Source organism: Apodemus sylvaticus, chromosome 17, assembly GCF_947179515.1.
Source record: "Apodemus sylvaticus chromosome 17, mApoSyl1.1, whole genome shotgun sequence".
NCBI lineage: Eukaryota > Metazoa > Chordata > Mammalia > Rodentia > Muridae > Apodemus > Apodemus sylvaticus.
This window is the reverse complement of record NC_067488.1, coordinates 27,661,292-27,681,172: the sequence shown is the minus strand read 5'-3', so window position 1 is coordinate 27,681,172 and position 19,881 is coordinate 27,661,292. Positions and strand designations below refer to the sequence as shown.

At 48.4% G+C, this 19,881-nt stretch overlaps 1 protein-coding gene across 6 annotated transcripts in view; it reads left to right on the top strand.

The window, feature by feature from the left end:
- The window catches only part of Mtss1 (MTSS I-BAR domain containing 1), a 138,550-nt gene that overhangs the window by 15,797 nt on the left and 102,872 nt on the right, over positions 1–19,881 (top strand). For all 6 annotated transcript variants that reach the window (XM_052161626.1, XM_052161623.1, XM_052161627.1 and 3 more), the window contains exons 2-3: positions 8,161–8,222; positions 11,511–11,584. In XM_052161626.1, the coding sequence (XP_052017586.1) occupies positions 8,161–8,222; positions 11,511–11,584 (136 nt within the window). The remainder of the gene's footprint in view (positions 1–8,160; positions 8,223–11,510; positions 11,585–19,881) is intronic.

Here is a 19,881-nt window from a genome sequence, read left to right as displayed (position 1 = left end):
CTCTGGCTGGCATTCCTGAGCCCTGGCGATAATTATGCACACCCACTTCTGGAAGCTGAATGCATTCCTGAACCCAGAGATGCTCTGCTTGGGTCAGAAGGGCCAGAGCCCTCGCCATGCTTCTTGGCTTTTTATCTCCCTGGAGGCTGGGCTCCCCCAGGAAGACTTCTGGAAGGAAACCTGAAGCTCTGAGACCAGCCTAGAGGTCCATCCCAGCGCCATGGAAAATCCGAGGATGGGATAAAACCACTCAGATTCAGTCAGGCAGCTGCAGCAGGGTGTTCCCGTGTGGTTCCGACTTTTCTCTGTACCAAGGGGTTTTCTTTGCTGTTTTTTCCGCGGCTGTCCTGACCGTTTCTAGGGTGGCACGCTGTTCTCCATGGGCCTCAGCATTTTCTGTTCAGGTGTCAGTGTGGCTCCAGAGTTGTGCCTCTCTGTTCTGCCTTGGCTCCTGTAGGACACACAGCAGCCGGACCTAATGGCTGGCTGAGTCACTCTGACACCGTCTTTCCCTCTGGCCCCTCAGACTCCCCAGAAACTGTCATCTCTGTAGTTGGATGTGGCGTTAGATAGTTTTGACTTTTCTCTGTGATTCCGGGCCTCGTTTTCCTCACATACAAAACAGTAGCAGCACAGGCCTCGCTGTGGATATTTAGTGAGAATGCAGTAAGATGGACTCCTCAGGGGGTGTTCAGCTCCGGCAGCAGCGCTCAGGATACGTGCCACCTCCCAGGTCCCCCTTCAGAGCAAGGAAAGCAAAGTCTGCATTTTTGCCAAATCTCTAGGGTCTGGTGCATCAGTTAATGCTTGTGAAATGCAGATACAGACAGATACCTGGTGCCTAGCAACTGTGCAGAAAGTGCTGATGCCTGATGCTGCTGTCACCAGCGATCTCTTCCAGAAGAATCCAGGACCTATCAGGTCCTACCTGCCTTGCATTGTCTTAGCTGTGGCTGCTGGTGAGCCGGCCTCTGTCTGGCTCCTTTTGGGCAGGACAAAGGCCTTCGAGCTGGAACCCTGTTCCCTACATCCTGACCCTGCTACTCCCGAGTTTCTTCACCACTCCAATCTCCTCGCGAGAGTCCTCTTTGGTTCCCCTGGCTCCTCTTATGTTGTGGGTTTTCTAACCACAGTCCCTGCCCTCCTGTGTTGTGTCCCTTGAGTGGCGAGGTGCTATCGAATTCCCTCAGCTGTCCCTTGATCTCGACTGTCATAGTGTGGCCAGTATGGGAGAAGCAGTTGGTGCATTATTTATCGAGCTCCAGTAACCAGACTTAGGAGGCTGAGGGGTTACACAGTTTGTCCTCTGCGGGCGGGAAGCCTTCCTTTGTTTAATATGGAACAGAAATCCAGGGAGGCCACACCAAGCCAGAGTGACTTCTGTGTCCTGTTCCCGCATTGGGTGACTGCATGCATGGCTCCTGGCTTGGGACAATGGCTCCTGGCTTGGGACAAGTGGAGGCAGAGGAGGGAGGGGAGAGGACAGGGACTCTGACTGGAAGGGTGGCTGGGGAGAAGGCAGTTTATGGGTTAGCTAGTGCTCAGCAAATTCTCTAAGGGGAAGATTTAGGAAGGCTCCCCCTAAAGATGAAAGAATAGGGCTTTAGTTTCTCATCTTTCCTGAAGGGCGCAGGCTGACCCAAGGTTATGTGGCCCATGAGCCAGGTTTGCATATCACCTGGCCAGCTTGGAGTTGATGTCACCTGTCATCTGAACGAGGGTCACCCTGGCTCTCTCTGTCCTGTTTGCAGTTCAGCTCTGGACTTCGCCCTTGAAGGCTGGCCTCAGCGACCTTGTTCACCCTGTCGGGTTTTGCTTCTGTGCAGCAAAATTGTAGCACCTCAGTGTCCCCTGGGTTCTTTGTCCCCTGCCAGCTGTGTCTGCAAAGCCCTTGCCTTGTGGTTTAGAAGAGAGGGTCCCTGGCGTGTGGCTCAGAGATGAATCACATGTGTGCTAAGCTGGGGGAATGGCCCAGCTAATCCAGAAGGGTGCATGATGAGGACGTATGTCAGAGAAGGTTCTGGAAGAAGCAACATTCGTGTCAGGCAGTGAGCGAAGTTTGTAAGATTATTGAGCTCCACCCTCTGACCTGGAATTCTGGATGCAGGATGGCCGTTGGGGGCTGTGTTGGGCTGTGTTTGTGCAACATGATGGGTACCTGCATGAAGTCACGTGATCAAGAAAGACTCTCACCTGTCCCGTGTGTTTTGAAGAATAAATGTTTTTTTTTTTTTCTTCTTAAGCAGGGTGCTTCCTCCTTCTCTAACTCTGGTGTAATCTGAGTTCAGTATTCAAGTCTTCTAAAAGCCCCCTCCCCATTTCTGCAAGCCTCCAGGGGCTCCTGGGGGAGAAGGGTCTGATTTTGCCTGTGACTCTGGGTGCTGGGTGGAGTCTTGTTGTCTTTGGTTGTGGTGTGTTTGTAAAGTTCGGAAGCCTACGTGTGTGTTCTGTGATGAGGGCCCTGGTGAGTGGGTGTGGGTGTGTCCTCCCCACAGCTCTGGGAGACATTCCTCAGGGGCTTTTTTCCACTGTGAGCAGGACACCTGCGAAAACACTTGAAACCCAGGGTCATCTTCCTGCCGCTGCTTGGTGCAGACTGAACGGAGACCTGGGTTGGCACTTTGCAAAGGTCCTGGGGGCATCCAGGGTCTTCTGAAGTTTGCCTACCACCTTCGGCAAGTCTCACAGTAGTAAACACCTCCTGGAGGGGGGCTTTTAAAAAATTGCTTTCCAATCTCTCTACTGGTACTATTTCCCCACACACATCCTTCAAGCCTTTGGCTTTTGTAAGACTCCTTTTAGGTGGGTAGAAACTATTTCCCCCTCGAAAGAAAGATTAAAAAAAGAGATTTAGTACAGCCTGCTATCACCTTGTTTTCAAGTTTGAATAACATTTACGCTTTCTTTTTTTTGTCTTCTAATAATCAAGTTTCTGTTTTATGTTCTTAGAATCCTTTTTTGTAAAGACTCTATTAAATTACGGATTGCCTAAAATGGGTGGGTGTGACACTCTGATAGATCCTTGCATAGCATTAGATCAGGAGACAGCAGAGAACTGCTTTGGCAGCCTTCTCCTGGCTAGGTGGGTGTTTGTGGGTGAGAGGCTGTGTGCTGTATCCCTGGATGCGAAAAGGGGACACTCCTTCCCTCCCTTCCTTTCCTTTTCTAATTTGGGAACAATTGAATGTAGGTAGGTGTAGATTCCCCCCACCCCACCCCCCTGGAAGCCCTGAGAATTGAACCTAGGGCTTCACACATGCTGGGGTGCCCTCTCTACCACTGAGCAGTATTTCCACCCCAGATGAGTTTTGTCAGGGGTTTGAGCTATCGCTGTTCCTAGGCACACTGTTCTCGGGTTGGGGTAAGTACCTCATTGTCTGTTTAAGATAAGCAGACAAACCTGCTGGCCCTGTTTCTCCCCAAATAAGGTTACTAGATCTTGAGCCACCTTCTGCCTCCTACCTTGGCTGGTTCTGCTACTGGGACCAAAAATGAGGGGTCCCAGCCTGCACAGCCAGCTGGTTTGCAGTGTGGCTTCCAGTGAGATCCCTCAGGGACTCTCAGAGTCGTGGCGAGTGACTGCATGCATCTCCTCAAACAAACACATCCTGGTCTGTGCCAGTCACTGCACTGAGCCTCTTTGGGTGTGGCCGTATTTATTTATTTGTAAACCTTTCCGATGTAAACCTATCACGCATGAATCTTAGAATGTGCCCATTGAAAGTGGATAGGCTGTTGGTTTGTAGTATGTTTTTAGAGTTGCACAACCCTGACCACACAGTTTTTGAGCACTCTCATCACCCAAGAGAGAAACTCCCTCTTAGCCATCAATCCCTACTGTTCCCCCACTCTCCACAGCTCCTGGCAGTCCCTTAACTGTCGGTTAAGCACTAATTCCCTCCTATCTAATTATAATTAAATAACCTTGACCAGCCCCACCCGCATTCCCCATTTCTCCCACCACTGGGCCAGATGTTTTAGGTTCCACACCGGTCAGGGTGTGTGGGATTTGTCTTTCTGTGTCTAGCTTGTTTCCTCTAATGCTACACTCCGTAGCTTCCTCTGGGCTGTCGCGGTGACAGGATGAACAGCAGTCCTTGGTGGAATTGTCCTACACCTGATCTTAACCAAAGGCAGTGATGTGACTGAGTTGTTTTAATTATTATCATTATAGGGAAACAGGCTCCCAAGGGTCCAGTGGTTTCCCCTAGCAAATGACTGGCCTGACTGTGCCCAGAGCTTAGGTGGTGGGACCAGGCCTCTGGTTAATCCAGCATGTTGTCACAGAGTAATGTAGCCCGGGGTGACCTCGAAGTCAGTGTGGCCAAGGCTGGCTTTAAATACGCAGTTCTCTTTAACTGTTTCCCAGGTACTGGGATTATAGGCATAATCTACTACCATACCTGGCCTGATTCAGCTCATTAAGTCTTGACCAACTAGGTGCTTGGGCGGGAAGGGACTATTCTCACATCCTGCCTTATAGTCTGGGTGACATCGATCGGTACCTCCAGCCAGAAGAAGGCTGGCACATGTCTAAATGGCCTCAGTTTTCTCCAGGAGCTTCTTACTAGGTCTTGTGGATGGGAAAGAGGGTCTGGGTAGACAGACAGTAGTAACGAGTCTCCATCTTCAGTGCTCCTGGAAGGTAGGTAGGTACATCAGTCTGGACAGATCCCTAGCGGCCTGCCAGAGGTCTCTGAGTTACCAGGGACTCTACAGGGCAGAGTATTCCTCTACTGGTTTGATAGAGAAATAGTGAATACAGAGGGGTCAAAATAGGTCTTTATGGTGTCCTGATGAGGCTGTAGTGGAGGCTGGAGCACTCTCAAGGTAGTTTAGTCTGTCTGTCTGTCTGTCTGTCTGTAATCTGTTACTCTCTCTTCCCGTCCTTCCCTCCCTCCCCCTCTCTGACCTTTCCCTCTCTTGCTTGCTTGAGTGTGCCTGTATACCTGTGCGTGTGCATGTACATGTGTGTTTGTGCGTGTGTGCATGTGTGTAGGTGGGTCCGAGGACATCCTAAGGTGTCATTGTCAGGAATGCTGTCTAGTTGGCTGCAGCCAGGGTCTCTCATTGGCCGGCCACTCACTGCTTAGGCTGGACAACCAGCCCCGGGAACCTGCCAGTTTCTGCCTCTTCAGTACTGGGATTCCAGGCACATGCCACCACACACTGAATTTTTATGTGCTTTCGGAGGGGTCCAACTCAGGTCCTCCTGCTTGCTCTCTGTCTTTCTGGTCCCCTTGGCCTCTGCTTGTTTTGAGACATCATCTTTTGTAGTTCAGTCTAGCCTTGAATTTGCTAAGTAACCGAGGCTGGCCTTTAGCTCCAAGTGCTGGGATTCTAATTGCGCACTACCGTGACAAGGTCATTTATTATATTTATTATACATTTATTATACACATTTATTATGTGGTTGGATCGAGGAACCCCCCCCCACCCACCCAGGGCTCAAACACAGGATAAAGGCCATGTGTCAAGAACTGTGTCTAGGCCTGGTGGTGGTGGCGGCGCATACCTTTAATCCCAGTACTTGGGAGGCAGAGGCAGGTGGATTTCTGAGTTCGAGGCCAGCCTGGTCTACAGAGTGAGTTCTAGGACATCCAGTGCTATAGAGGGAAACCCTGTCTAGACAAACCAAAAAAAAAAAAAAAAAAAGGCACCATGTCTAGAGGTTGGTTGCCGTGATGCAGACGGAGCTGCCAAAGGACCTCTACCCAGAGCCCTGGTGCAGCTTAGCTTTTCATGGGAGCCAATGCCAGGGAAGAGACCAAGCAGTCCCCGGTGCCCCGTGCAGAGCAGCTGGACGGTGCTATGAGCTAGCAGCATATGCAGCCAGACTGCAAGGCTAGGCCCGGTCGGAAATTCGTGCTGTAACTGTTGCCAGAACCTCTAATTTGGTCTTAAATTTTTTTTTAATGTAATGACTTTATTGTTTTCATTAAAGTGATACATGACCCTTATAAAAACACAACAAAACAACATTCCGTAGAGGAAAGTACAAAGGAAAAAAAAAAGGCAATATATTGGTTCAAATCTTAGCTCCCAGAAGTGACCCATTTTAATAATAAGACAGCTTTCCATGTAACCCCTATGCCCATTTCAGACGGAATCAATGGCTAGAGAAATATACATACTGGTAATTTTTAACACGGTGTTAACTCTTATGCATATAAGTTTCAAAATAAAAGTCTTTTCCTTTTACATATTGGAAGGAAATGACTGAAGAAGTAACTTGGAACAAGCAACCTCACTCTTTCTTTACCAGAGAACGAGGTTTTCAGGCGCGTCTTCAGACACTGCTTCTTAACCGAGGCTGATTTTTTTCCTCCCCAGGATATCTGACAGCGTGTAGAGATAATTTCATTGGTCATAACAAGGACTTGGTGGCTTCTGGCATCTCAGTAGTAGGCAGAGGCCAGAGATGCTGCTCTCCATCCTGTGGGGTACAAACCAACACCCTGGCAGAGACCCACACACCCAGGGTGCCGGGAGTGCTGAGGTCCAAACAGCGAGTGGCAGGTTAGGAGGTTAGGAGGAACCGGCACACAGCGGCCGTGATAGTATGGACGCGCTCGACTACACTTTTAGACCGTTTGGGCTTGGCATCTGTAATGAAAGATACAGTGGTTAATTTAATCCCTCCCCCTCTCTCCCAGACCCCTCCCTCCCCCCCCCCCTGCACCCCCATTCTCCTCTTGGCAACAAAAAACAAGAGGTGGCATAATACTATTTTTACCTTGTCAAGGTGCCTACTGTTTGTATCCTCTTCTGGGACTATGACCCCCCCCCCCCCAAATCCCCAACTGAATGATTCAGTGACAAATAGCATATCCCCCACCCACGGTTTACCTCTACTGGGTTTGTTTGGAGTCACATCTTGGTGGACGCTGCCTCATCTCAGTAAATATGTGGTATGTATGGGGAGGGCGGTGGCAGGCGGGCTGTGTGCTGGTTTGCCCTGCTCAGAACAGAACAGAACAGACTCATCTGCGTCTCAGTGCTGCACTCAGGAGGGGGAGACCCCAGTGCTGCACTCAGGAGAATACCGAGGGACTATGCAGAGGGGTCCCCTGGAGACGGGCGATTGGACTTCGGGGTTTAGAAGAGAGGAAAGACTGTCAGTGTTGACTCTGAGGGCTTCTGGAAGGTTAGACCTAGAGCCGTGTGAACGCCACGGACAGGGTAGGCCAGGTGTGGGGTGTGTCCCTTGCCTCAGTGTGCTGGGGAACTGCCTGTTGCCATAGCTCACACAGATGCTGGGGTTGAACATCAGCTGGCTGGCTATATTTAGGTTCTTTTCGAGCCTTGGGATTCTGATAGACTGATACTACTTCTCGATAGCCACCTGTCCTAAGGAGGGGTTTTAGTCACCTGGCTCCCTCCTTGTGCTGTGTGTGACAATGAGAAGAAGAGAGAGAGTCATGTTGTATGCACAGGCGACCCAGGGGAGACCCTTGTATGTTCTGGTTGGTTGTTTTTTGTTAAGATTTAACAAAATCTTTTTTTTTAAAGATTTATTTATTTATTATATGTAAGTACACTGTAGGTGTCTTCAGACACACCAGAAGAAGGCATCAGATCTCATTACAGATGGTTGTGAGCCACCCTGTGGTTGCTGGGAAGTGACCTCAGGACCTCTGGGAGAGCAGCAGTGCTCTTGACCACTGAACCATTTCTCCAGCCTGGTTGTTGTTGTTGTTCTTGTTTTTTTCTTTTTCTTTTTTCTTTTTTCTTTCTAAGACAGGGTTTCTCTCTTTAGCCCTGGCTGTTTTGAAACTCACTCTGTAGATGAGGCTGGCCTCAGACTCACAGAGGATCTGCCTGCCTCTGTCTTCCAAGTGCTGAGATAAAAGCCTGCACCACCACTACCGGGCATAGTCTATGTTTCTAAAATTTGGACCCACCGTGTACATAATGTGTAGGTGTAGGTGTTTAGACTCTGTGAAGCTAGTTCCTGTTGGTGTCCGTCGTTATTTGCAAGAGTATATATGTGGACAGGGCACATCTGAAACCGTTCTGGAGCCATTGCCTGTCGATGGTGTATGTATGAAAGAACCCTATGGAGGAAGATGCCGTCTGCAGATCGTTCCTTGCGTGGTTGGAACTGGGTGGACGGCTCATCACACTGTGACTGATTGCTGCTTCGTTGTTCTGTCCTAGGGGAGCTATCCGGTCTGGGAAGACTTCATAAACAAAGCGGGAAAGCTTCAGTCCCAGCTGCGGTGAGTAGACACACGCACTCAACAGGACAAGGCGACATCCTGAGTCAAGACGGGGAGGGGGTACGGCACACGTCCGCCTTAAATTTAGAAGTGTCACAGACTGAGAAGGGCGTAGCAGGCACAGCACAGGAGCTGTATCAATTCACAGTATCCTGCACTACCCTTCACCCCAGTCTCATGCGAACTCAACCTCAAGTCTGCTCTGCCTCCTGCCATAGGAATTTTCAGAGTTGATCGCACAGAGTACTAATGGGTAATGTTTACCCGGCGCCCACCGTGTGCCAGACATATGCGAACTTGTCAGAAATCTTAGCCCCATAAGGCTAAGTAGGGGCGTCTGGAAACTGAGGCACAGGTAACAGCCTGGTCCTAGAGAAGCCACTAGTAACAGAAACAGATGTAAACACGCAAGGTCTGGTTCCAGAGTCCACGTTCCTTCTCATCTACATGGATTGTGTTTCCACATAGAGAGTTTAAATCTCAGGGCAGACTGGTATACAATTCCATTTACGTGAAGTGAGTGAGTCTCAGTAGCGGTAGGCTGGGCTGCACAATTCCACGTTTACTAGAAGCCACGGAGCTGGGCACTTAGACACTTAGAAGTACCTTTTACGGTCTGAAGGTTATACCTGGAAAGCTGCTCAGACACTGTCTGCTGCTGATTTTCTCTAAGAACCCCATATGGCCTCGTGTACCTGTCCCGTTGTCATTGGCTGTGATAGACAGATACTCACGTGGTGCAGCTCGACCGCTGCGCTTGGTGGGTACCCCAGGAGGCATGGGACACCTGAAAAGGACTCTTTGGCTAATCCTCGATGGTGACATTTGGGGAGTGACCATCTGGTTAGAGGCCTCTGATGAGAGGGCAGGGCAGTGGAGCAGGAAGTAGGGACATTCTGGGATTAAGAGCTGCCTGGGTGACAGACCGACAGACAGACAGAGAAGGGAGGATGACTTGTCGTTTCCGAGCCTGTACCAGGGAGTCCCACAAGCTACTGCTCAGAGCTGTTGCCTTGATATACATGGCCCCTCCCCTGTAGCATAGAAGAACCGGGCAAGAACACACAGGCTCTCTTTAACGTTAGTGGTGGAGGGGTGGTATCTGCAGACTTTTTTTTTTTTTTAAGTTTTTTGGATTTGGTTTTTTCGAGACAGGGTTTCTCTGTGTAGCTCTGGCTATCCTGGAACTCACTCTGTAGACCAGGCTGGCCTCGAACTCAGAAATCCGCCTGCCTCTGCCTCCCAGAGTGCTGGGATTACAGGCATGCGCCACCACCGCCCGGCCGTATTTATACAACCCCCAAGCAGACACTGGACCCTGGATGTGTGCCTTCTCCAGGTATTGGGTCCTTGACTGTCTCCTCAGTTTCCAAGCTCCTTGGGTCCTGCCTGGGTCGTCTCCTGAGGGCTTCACCGTCCTTCTGTCATGGGGTTACCCTGCTCTACTGGCCAGTTCTCATCTCCTGTAGACTAGCCTCCCTCTGGTGGGAGGTCTCCCCCTGAACTAAAGCATTTACATTTCCCCTTCCTTTTCTTGTCCAGCCTCTGATTGTTTGATGTGGTTTTCAGTGTGGGCCTGAGGAAAGATTGTACTCCTTCCCTTTAGCTGGCAAGAGTAGCGGAGCCTGAAGAACTGAGCTCTCTGTCTGTCCTGAACATAGAAAGTAAAAATCAAGGTAGACTTCTCAGCACCTGTTTTCTCCCTCCCCCCATCTAGGTCTTCTGAGATCAGGGGACATTTCATTATCATTTTATCAAACTGGGAGTTTAATTTTGTGTCCTGGAGAAAGGCCGCAGTTACCACTGCGGAAGCAGCACGTCTGTCTGTCTGTCTGTCTGTCCTGGAGTGTGTAAGCGGAATCCTCCCATTAGCTCTTGGCTGATCCCTGTGTGCCGTGTGCTCCAAGAAAGGGCCACGATGTCCGTTGTGACAGACATTAAAAGCTCTTAATTCCTCAAAGTGGACCAGTGTCCTAATTTGCAGTAGAAGTCTATTCCAGTGACTTCCAAGACTTGTCTACAGCTGGCCCATAAACTATGGTTGATTGACATTGAGTTAAATGAGAAGAAATAAATCAAGCCAGCTTGTCAGATATTAATCGTAAGTCAGAATAAGCTATTTATAAATCTCAGGCTATTTGATAAAGATAACTTTTTCAGTGTTTGAGTTCGATGTCAACACTTTAAAAATATGCTTCAAATTCACACACAAGTGTGTGTGTATGTGTGTCTGTGTGTGTGTGAGAGGGAGAGGGAGGAAGAGGGGGGAGAAAGAGGAGGGACTATTGTTTAAAATTGAGCAGAATATATTCTTGATCTGTTAGAAACTCTCAGACCTGATTTTGAAATTTGGCTTAGAGGACCGTGTTCAGAACCTCCTAGAAAGCTCTTGTTCCATAGACACTGGTGGCCATTTCTTTTTCTATATTCCAAACTCTATTCTCGAGCCCTTCTTCTTCTTGTAGTGACTTTGCCTTCATAGGAGGAGAGCACAGTGGAGACTAGAGTCATGTAATAAACACTTGAAGACTGCATCAATTAGGTTTGAAGTCCTTGTGTGATAGGCGACTTTGGTTGGTTTGTCACGGAACAGCCTGGGTGGGACACTGTCATTCCTCAGTCCGTGATGTTGTAGGCCATCGAGTGCCCAGTGTGTCCAGCTGGTAGTGCTTACAGGCACGGGTAAGAATGAAGGCAGATTCCGAAGGCAGGGACCAGCTGTAATTCTCCCCACTGTTAGAGCTTGAAAGAGCATCCTGGGCCTGAACAAAGCAAAACCCAGTACTTTATTTAGTCTTGTATAGTTGGGGATTTACGGGGCAAGGATGCACCTAGCTACCTAACGTCCTGTGTTTGCAGTGGGTCGACCTGGGCCTTGAGTCACAGTGGTAGGACATGAGTCACTTTGGTATGAACCAGTGATCTCTAAAATGTCTTTTGACTTGTGGTCTCAGTTTTCCCTTTTTTTTGGGGGGCAGTGAAATGTTGATCTTTCTGCTCTCCAGGATTTGGTTCCCTGCCAGTTCATGTGCACATAAATTACTTTCTTGTTCTAAAGCTGATGTCACCTGTGCCAACTATACTTTACTGATACTCTCTTCTTTGGGGTAGAAGCACCTCCCTTTGATGTATTTCCACAGTCAGGCCATCTTTGGGGTTGAGTGCTAGGGAGAAAACACTCTCTACCACTAGATCGCTTCTCTGGAGGGTTCTGTAGCGGAGGTTTTAGCTGTGATGAATTTGCCAGTGAGACATTCCTCACGCTTTTGTTATCTGTTTGCATTTCAGGACAACAGTAGTAGCAGCAGCTGCCTTCTTGGACGCCTTTCAGAAAGTGGCTGACATGGCGACCAACACACGTGGTGAGCAGATGGAAGGCTGCCTTCCAGCGCTGACGGGATCCAGCACGTGGGCTCTCCCCCGGGTGGCTTCCCGAGAAGATCCGGCTCGAGTTATCAGAGCCTGGCTGACTCGCAGTTTTTATATATTTTTAACTCCGTGGGGTTGCACATGTTAGAAGTTGTAACTAGTTCCCCGGATAGTGAAGCGTGGGTGAAGACTAGACAAGAAAGGAAAGGAACCACTGCTCCTCCGTGAGGCAGCTTGCTGTGGGAGTATCTCGAGTGGTGCGCTCACAGAGAGCCTCGAGCGGCACCGCTGGTCTTGCTGTCACCCCTCCAGCAGGTTGCCTCATGTTGGTTCCCCCATGGTACCTCCCGGAATGGGAAGTCCTGGAGATGATTCCTTGGCTACTGTCCTGGGTTCTCATCAAACAAGGACTCCTTCTATGATAGGCACAGCATCTCGTGGACCGTAACTATCTCTCTGTCCCGAGTCTTGGCCTGAAGACCCTGTGAACTAGAGACAGATAATAGTCCTGATGGTACCCCACAAGACAGAGGGTCCAGAGCCTAATTGATAGTTAAAATATGTTTGTGAAAGCAGTGACCAGAAGGTGAAATCTTTTGAAGAGATTAAATGGTTTCAGAGAATCCCAGGGATATTCGTAATAAGTGAGGGGCACCAGGAGAAAGTGGTCACACGTAGGCCCACTTCCTCTCCTTCCTATGCAGCCACTCTCCTGCCTCTTTCTTGCCTGGTCAGTCTGGGCTCCCTCACAGCGCAGCTGCAAACCTGCTCTCACTGATCCTGGGAACTGTGGTTGTTTACGGCAAAGCTGAGAGGCTCCCCCAGTTCCTTCAGTGGTCCACTGAAACCAACTGTGGGCACTTAATTAAATATTCATAGATTGAAACTCCAACTCCTTTTGTCGCAGGACTGTCACGGGACCACAAGAGCCAATATGTTTCCTCCTTGTCCCCCAAAGGCATAGCGTTTGAGTAGGGAGACAGGGACGTGTAACTAAAGAATGACTGAGCTGAAACAGTATGTGTGGTATGGGAATAGCTAAAGCACACAGTGTCAGGGGACTATCAGAAAGTAAGCAATTAACCCAGCACAGGGAATCAGGGACATTTTCCCATGGGAGGTACCATTTCTCCTCCTTTCTGAGATGCCAGTAGCGTCGCAAAACATTCCCAGGGAAATATGACTGTGATGGCAGCATCAGACTTCCTTGATCTGATTTGTCTGTGCAGTGAAGGTCATAACCCCGGTGAAGGTCATAAGTCATAACCCGTGTATTTTGAAATGCCTTTAAAGTGACCTAACTTAGGTGTACCTAAGTCGTAGAAACTTGGGAAACTTCGATTCTAAGGAACTTAACGCGCAAACTGATATTTGCTGTTGTGAAAATGGGACTGTCCCTCCGGGTGTATTCCTTTCTCCCCTCAACCATGTCTGGAACTGTCAGTCATACTTTGTGCAAGCATTGTGGTGTGTGTGGAGGCCAGAAGACAGCCTGCAGGAGTTGCTTCTCTGTTTCTGGTGTGTGGGTTCAGGGTTCAAACCCAGGTCTCCATCTTTGGCAGCAGGCCTTGTTACCTGCTGAGACAGTCTTAAGCGGCCAAGACTGCCCTTTGTGACCATTATGTCGCTGAGGGTGACCTTGAACTTCTGACCCTCCTGCTTCTACTTCCTGGGTGCTGCTGGGATTAAGGTGTGAGCCTCATGCCCAGCGTGGGATTGCATTCCCAGGGTTCTAGGATTCAGAGTACAGTTTTAGATTGTACTGTTAAATTACTGGGTGGATCATAAAGGAGCAACAGGAAAGGTGACCCTGATTGTCTATAATTTCCTGTGGTAAGAACCTGAGTGTTTGAAGAGGCTGTTCCCAGGGTGCTTCTTGGGGGGAAATTGGAGGGCCTGGAAATTCTCATGCTTCCAGGGGAGGGAGAAATGGCAATTGTTGGAAAAGAAGCAGGAAGAGTCTGTCTGTGGAGGTGATGGGTTAGAGCCAGGCGTGGGGGTGGGAGGGATGTCTGTGGCTGTCGGCTTAGATGTCACTGTGAACGGGCTCCTGTGTGATGGATCTTTAAGCCATTTGGTTTCAGGTTGTTTTGGCAGGACAGTTTGTTTAGAAGCCAAAGCAGGGTTGCTTTCTTTTATCGGATGTGGGAACCCGTATGCCTTAAAGAATATACGGCTGACAGGAGCTGTTTCCATGGTGATGATGTGAGAAACTTGGAAGTGCTTCTTATGCCAACCATTTAATATTTTAGTAAAAAAAAATTGTACTCTTTAAAAAATTTTTTTAAAAAACCACATTTAGCCTCTCCCCTCATAGAGATTAGGTTTGTGTCCTTTGTAAACATTTTTGTCACCCCTACCCAGGAGGGAAGAAAGTTAGCTTCATGTCAGGATGTCTGTGGTTCTGCGTAAGCTTTCTCAGATGGCCACCCCTAGGAAACATTGATGCCACTTGGGCTTCTGCTCCAGACTGTGGTACCAATACCGTTCCTTGCCAGCGCCTGTAGATCCACCTCTCTGTGTCTAGTAGACAAATGGAGTTCCAGTGCCTGGATGGAGCGAGTTCTAATTATTATTCTGTGGCTGGATTTGTACCTCCTCCCCCCAGGTGTTTGCCATCACAGGCTGATTGTACCTCTATGAATGTCTTGTGTGTGTGTGTGTGGGGGGTGTGCCACACGTGAAGGTCAGAGGTCAATGTCAGGTCTCCCCATCACTCAGCCCTGGATCTCATCATTTCAGTTTGTCCTCTTGGCTGGTGACCCTCTAGGCTCCGCCTGCCTCTGCCTATGTCCCAGTTCTAGCTTTACAGGTGCCGGCTCCTGTGCTCCGGCTTGCGTGGTGGCTGGGATCCAGACTCAGGTCCTCATGGTCGGGCAGTGGTGCTGGCTCTCCGGACGAGTGATCTGTCTTAGGGGTCCGCGCACTCGCGTCACCAAGGAAAGGATAAGTCTGTAGGACTGTTCGTTCACCTGTGGGCTTCAGGGTGGCTCTGAGCCCTTGTCTGTGCAGGAAGAGTCCATCCTAGGCTGCTGCTTCTGCTCGGAGGCCTTAGATGTAGGATTTCAAAATCTCTCTAGTTACAAGTTGGCAAAAGAGAATGACCACTGTTTCCCTCCCTTCCTGTTTTCCTCTGTCCTCCCTTCCCCACCCTCTTCTCCCCTACCCTGTCCATGTCTTTACCTTCTTCCTTCTTTGTTTCTTCTTTAGTTTTTTTGAGGTACAGTCTATACCATCTACTGCCATCATGCTATGTAGTATGTAGTAGCAGCAGCAGCACCATGTTATTGCTATGTAGTAGTACAGCAGAGTGACACATTTCTGCCTTAGTACCAGTCACCTCTCCCCCATCAACCTTCCTTGCTGCCCTCCCCAGCCCCCCAATCACCATCCTATGTCCAATTTCTCTCTTTCTCCTTCCTTTCCTTGCCTTTCCTTGCCTTGCCTTACCTTTTCTTACTATGTATGTATGTATGTATGTATGTATGTATGTATGTATGTATGTGAGTACACTGTAACCATCTTCAGATACCCCAGAAGAGGTTATCAGATCCCATTACAGATGGTTGTGAGCCACCCTGTGCTTGCTGGGAATTGAACTCAGGACCTCTGGAAGAGCAGTTCTGCTGAACCATCTCCAGCCCTATGTGCAGCGCCACTGAATATCTGAACCATATTCCTCCCCACCCCTACCCCACTTTGGCTGACGGTGTCCATTTCTTGACCGTTGAGAACTGTACTGCTATAAACAGCTGCAGATGTGTCTTCCACATGCAATTTCCTTCTCTTTAAATATGACTCAGGGGCCTTGCTGGATCATATGCTAGGTCTATTTTTAATATTTGAGGAACCTCTGTGGTCCTCCAAGTGACTGTACTAATTTATGTTCCTACATATACAGGGAAGAGCTCCTCTCTCTTCAGCTCTGTCAGCAGTTGCTCCTCCTCCTCCTCTTCCTCCTCCTCTTCCTCCTCTTCCTCCTCTTCTTCTCCTTCTTCCTTCTTCCTTCTTCTTCCTCCTCCCTTCTTCCTCTTCTTCTTCCTCCTCTTCCTCCCTCTTCCTCTTCTTCCTCCTCCTCTTCCTCCATCTTCCTTCTCCTCCTCCTCCTTGTCCTCCTCATCCTCCTCCTCCTCGAAAGGGTTTCACACTGTGTATGTAGCCTCGCCTGTCTTGGAACTCTCAACTGTAGTCAGCCATTCCTTTGGACTGAGCGGGTGATGCTGCCTCGTCCTGCTGTCTGTTTCCATGGATTGTCTCTGCGTGCGTCTCACACAGCTGCGCCATTTGCAAATGTTAACTGTAGAAGCACATCTCTATTGCGCCAGTACCCAGAATGCCAAGATAATTTTAACTAGGTTTCTGGTTCCAGAGTAGTCACAGTTTTGTGTTGTTTCTCAAAGGAAAGAGCTCTGAAAGATTCCTGGTCCTTCTCACGAGCTATTTAATGTGAGTTATTAACAAAATTTATTTATGGAAATCTTCCACAGGTAGTTACTATGAGGATGAAATCAATCTTTTCATAGTATCTTTTATACAATATTGAAATCTGGACTCTAGTTTGATCCTGTTTTTCTAAATAAAATCATATAACTTGACTATTCTCATGTATATATTGATTATCTATAAAATATATACATCTACAATGTATATCATGAAATGATGGAATTTGAGTTTATTGGCAACAGGCACAATTCTGGATGTTTAGTTTATACTTGGGAATTAGCGTCTCATTTATGTAAAATATGAACGTGCTGTCTTTCTTCAGATTCACTGGCCACAAAAAATTAGTTGGTAGGTATCAACTGTCTTAGAGTTTGCGGCTGTCTCTGGAGTTGAAAAATCTTGCGTTGTTGAGCTTGCACTTGTCCGGGTCAGCTGCTTACAAACTGAGGAAAGCAAAGGGAGCAGATACTAGGTTTCTCAGTGTGCTGCCTCGGGCGGCCTTGTGTACTGGGAGAGTACTGGGAGAGCATCCGCATGCCCTGTGTGAGCACTGTCTGACATGCCCCGTGGGCGTCTGCCCTGTGCAGCCTCTCAGTGCTGGCCCTCACAGCCTTGTTTGCTTAGGTCAGCAAGGGCGTTTGAAGAGCACAGTGCTGCATGACTTGTCTTTGCATGTTTTCGTGGGCCACTGTAATTCCGTTCACATATTTGAAAACCCATCCTGGGCATATGCAGATGAGGATATGCCAGGCCCATTCAAGGGAGCCCAAGGTTTTCAGAAGGAAAGAAAGAAGTGGGTTCCAGGCAGACAAGATCATGTCTAAAAGTGAGCATAACTTTAATATTGACAATCGTGATTGCTAACGTCCTTTGATATGTCCTGAGGGCTGGGTTCTGTTGTGGGTGGTTTACATGTAGAGTTGTCTCTTTTTTATTATTGGGGATCCTTCCCAAGACCCAGATTGGATGCCTGGTGTGTATGCTTTCACACATACATACATACATACATTCATACTTGTGATAAGGTTTATTGTGTAAATAAGACTCAATGAGATTAACAACATCTAATAATGAGATCAGTTATAATGATACTACAATAAAAGCTGTTTGAAACTTAGGAATTGTTTATTTCTACGAGTTTCCGTTTGGTGCTTTCGGATCATGTTTGCCTGGGTAATAGGCAGAGCTGGGTAAGGGGACCCAGGGTCTTCTTGTCTTCGAAGCACCCTGTGATGAAAATCCCAAAACAGGCCGTGTCTGGACACTGATGCAGGTCATGTGGCCAGTTAATCGGAGGCCCTTCCTCAACTTGGGCCTGAACCAGTAAGTTTAGGATTCCTTCTGTAAGGAGCTTCTGGCCTTAGCGTGTGCTTATATTTGGTTTTAAAGTGACTTCATCCCAAAGGCATTAAAACCCCTCATCCAGGCAAAAACCCTGGTTGGGAGCTAGGATGTCTGGGTTGGACTTTTGGCTGTTCTAGCTGTGTAACCCCAAGTTTTAATTTCCTCACTGTAAAAAGAACTGGGGTGTGTGTGGGGTGTCCTGAGATAAGACAAACAAACCTTCCTTCTTTCTCTCATTATCCATGGTATTAAATACTGCATAAGTCTTGTTAAATCGGCTACATATGAAGTTGGGTGGGGTAAATTTCCTTTTCTAATTTGTCTTCAAAACTTCTGTTTTTATTCCAGAGAGAACAGAATAGAGGAAACGGCGTTAACCAGACAAAAATGGAGGGCGGGAGCAAGAAAACTGGGTGCCAGAGATGGGCATTTGGGCTGGATTGAGTTGTGGGAATCCCCCTGCAGTGGGAGTTGAGGGTGGTGGGGCAGGTTGAGCTGGGACCAAGTGCCTCTCAGGTGTGTGCTCTTGTCAGTGAGCCTAGGCCTCTAAGGCAGTTGAGGAAAATCTTTGTGGCTTAGGTTCAGTCAAGCAAGTTTACTCCTTTAGAAGGTGTCTGTGACGTCAGTGGACGATGCACACTTTAGGATGAGGTGTTTGTTAAATGCCACGGTCTGTGCTTTCTGGTCATGAACCTGAAGATGTTTGTGTTCAGGTTCAGTCTTGAGGGCTGTGGAAGACAATTGATGGGACTCTGGAATCTGTTTAAAAGCTTCCTAGGAGACTTTACTTCCTGGTGCGGTTCATTTATGCTGTTCTGTGAGACCTCTTGCCGTCCGCTCATGACCCACCTGTTGCACGGTGTCTACCCACAGAGAAGCTCCCTAGAGCCTCAGGACATCTGGTCCCTCCGCCTGCACATCTTCCAGCCTTCCCCGGGCCTCCTTATGTGCTGAGGAACTTCCCCGAGCTGTTTTTGAGTCCTCAGAGTCCTTCATCTCTCATGCAGGACCGCTTAGGGTCTCAAGGGCACATGCTGTGGTCAGAGCCTTACCGACACCATTGTCCTCACAGACTGTGAAAGCCCCAACTGTGTTGTCCGCCTTTCTGGGGAGCCCTGAGTCCCAAACGATGATCATTTATGAGCTTCTTCTGACATTTTTTGACCAAATGAGTGACTCTACACAACAGCCCCAGCCCCACCCCGGCCCCAACTCAGGGCCTTGGGGGATCCTAGTGAGGATCCTGGAGCCTGCTGGTTTGGACATCTGGACAGAGTTCACTTGAGAGTTCGGAATTTGAATGTTGGTGACCCCTCGCTGAGGGTTCCAATGGGTCTACATATTTCACTGTAGCAGGAAGTCTCTTGCCCCTGTGAGGAGGTCACAGTACAGGGAAGGTGGCCACCTGCACTTGGCTGGCTGGGGGAAGGGAGGGAGTTGTCCCTTGCTGGGCAGATGCTGCCAGGAAACTCCCGAGCTCTGGCCAGGCCTCTCTTGTTTACCCCAGGGTTTTACTTTAACCAGATTGTTTGATTGAGATTTTAGAAGTCTTTAACTTCTGGATGACTCTAGAACTTTCTTGTTTGTAATTAGAGCCATATGACTACTGTGTACAAAGTACTTTAGCCTCAGACTGGAAAAAAAAGTTAGTTAAAAAATAAAAAGCTTCTTGCAGGCTCAGCACTGAATATTAATAAACACTTTCTTGAAATGTTACTTTAAAGGAACATGCTCACATTCCTTCATAAAACACACAAGGTTTAAAACTGCCTCAGATAACCTGTAGCTAAACCTGTGGCCACTGTGGGAAACTGGCTTTGGTGTTTTAGGCCACATCTTCTTTGGGTATTTTCAGGTATAGGGAAGAACTCTGGAGTATTTGTGAAACAGGTTCCCTGCTAATTTCTCCTTAGGAGGCAAACTTAGCCAGTCAACAAATTCAAGGTTAGCCTGTTTTCCTCAGAGTCTTTCTTCATGTCTCTGTTTCTGGCACATCACAGGTGTCTAGGGAACGGTTGTTGATTTGCAGAGACATTTATCTTTATCTTTTTTTTTTTTTTTGGATTTGTTTTTTTCAAGACCGGGTTTCTCTGTATAGCCCTGGCTGTCCTGGAACTCACTCTGTAGACCAGGCTGGCCTTGAACTCAGAAATCCGCCTGCCTCTGCCTCCCAGAGTGCTGGGATTACAGGCCACCACCGCCCCGGCTTGCAGAGACATTTATGACATGGCGGACTGCACAGTTTGCACACAGAAGGCTGGGCCAGCTTAATGCTGAAGTCTTTAGTGGGAGGAATGAGGAGGGCATAAGTGTGTGTGTGTGTGTGTGTGTGTGTGTGTGTGTGTGTGTGTGTGTGTGTATGTGTGTGTGTTTGCTGGCTCAAGATATTTTGGAAAACACTATTGAGATTGGTTTTGCTGTTTTAAGCTTGACCTCTCAGTCATGGTTCACATGAGTTACACATGTGAGTGTAAGGCGGAAGGACAAAGCTATAAAAATTAAG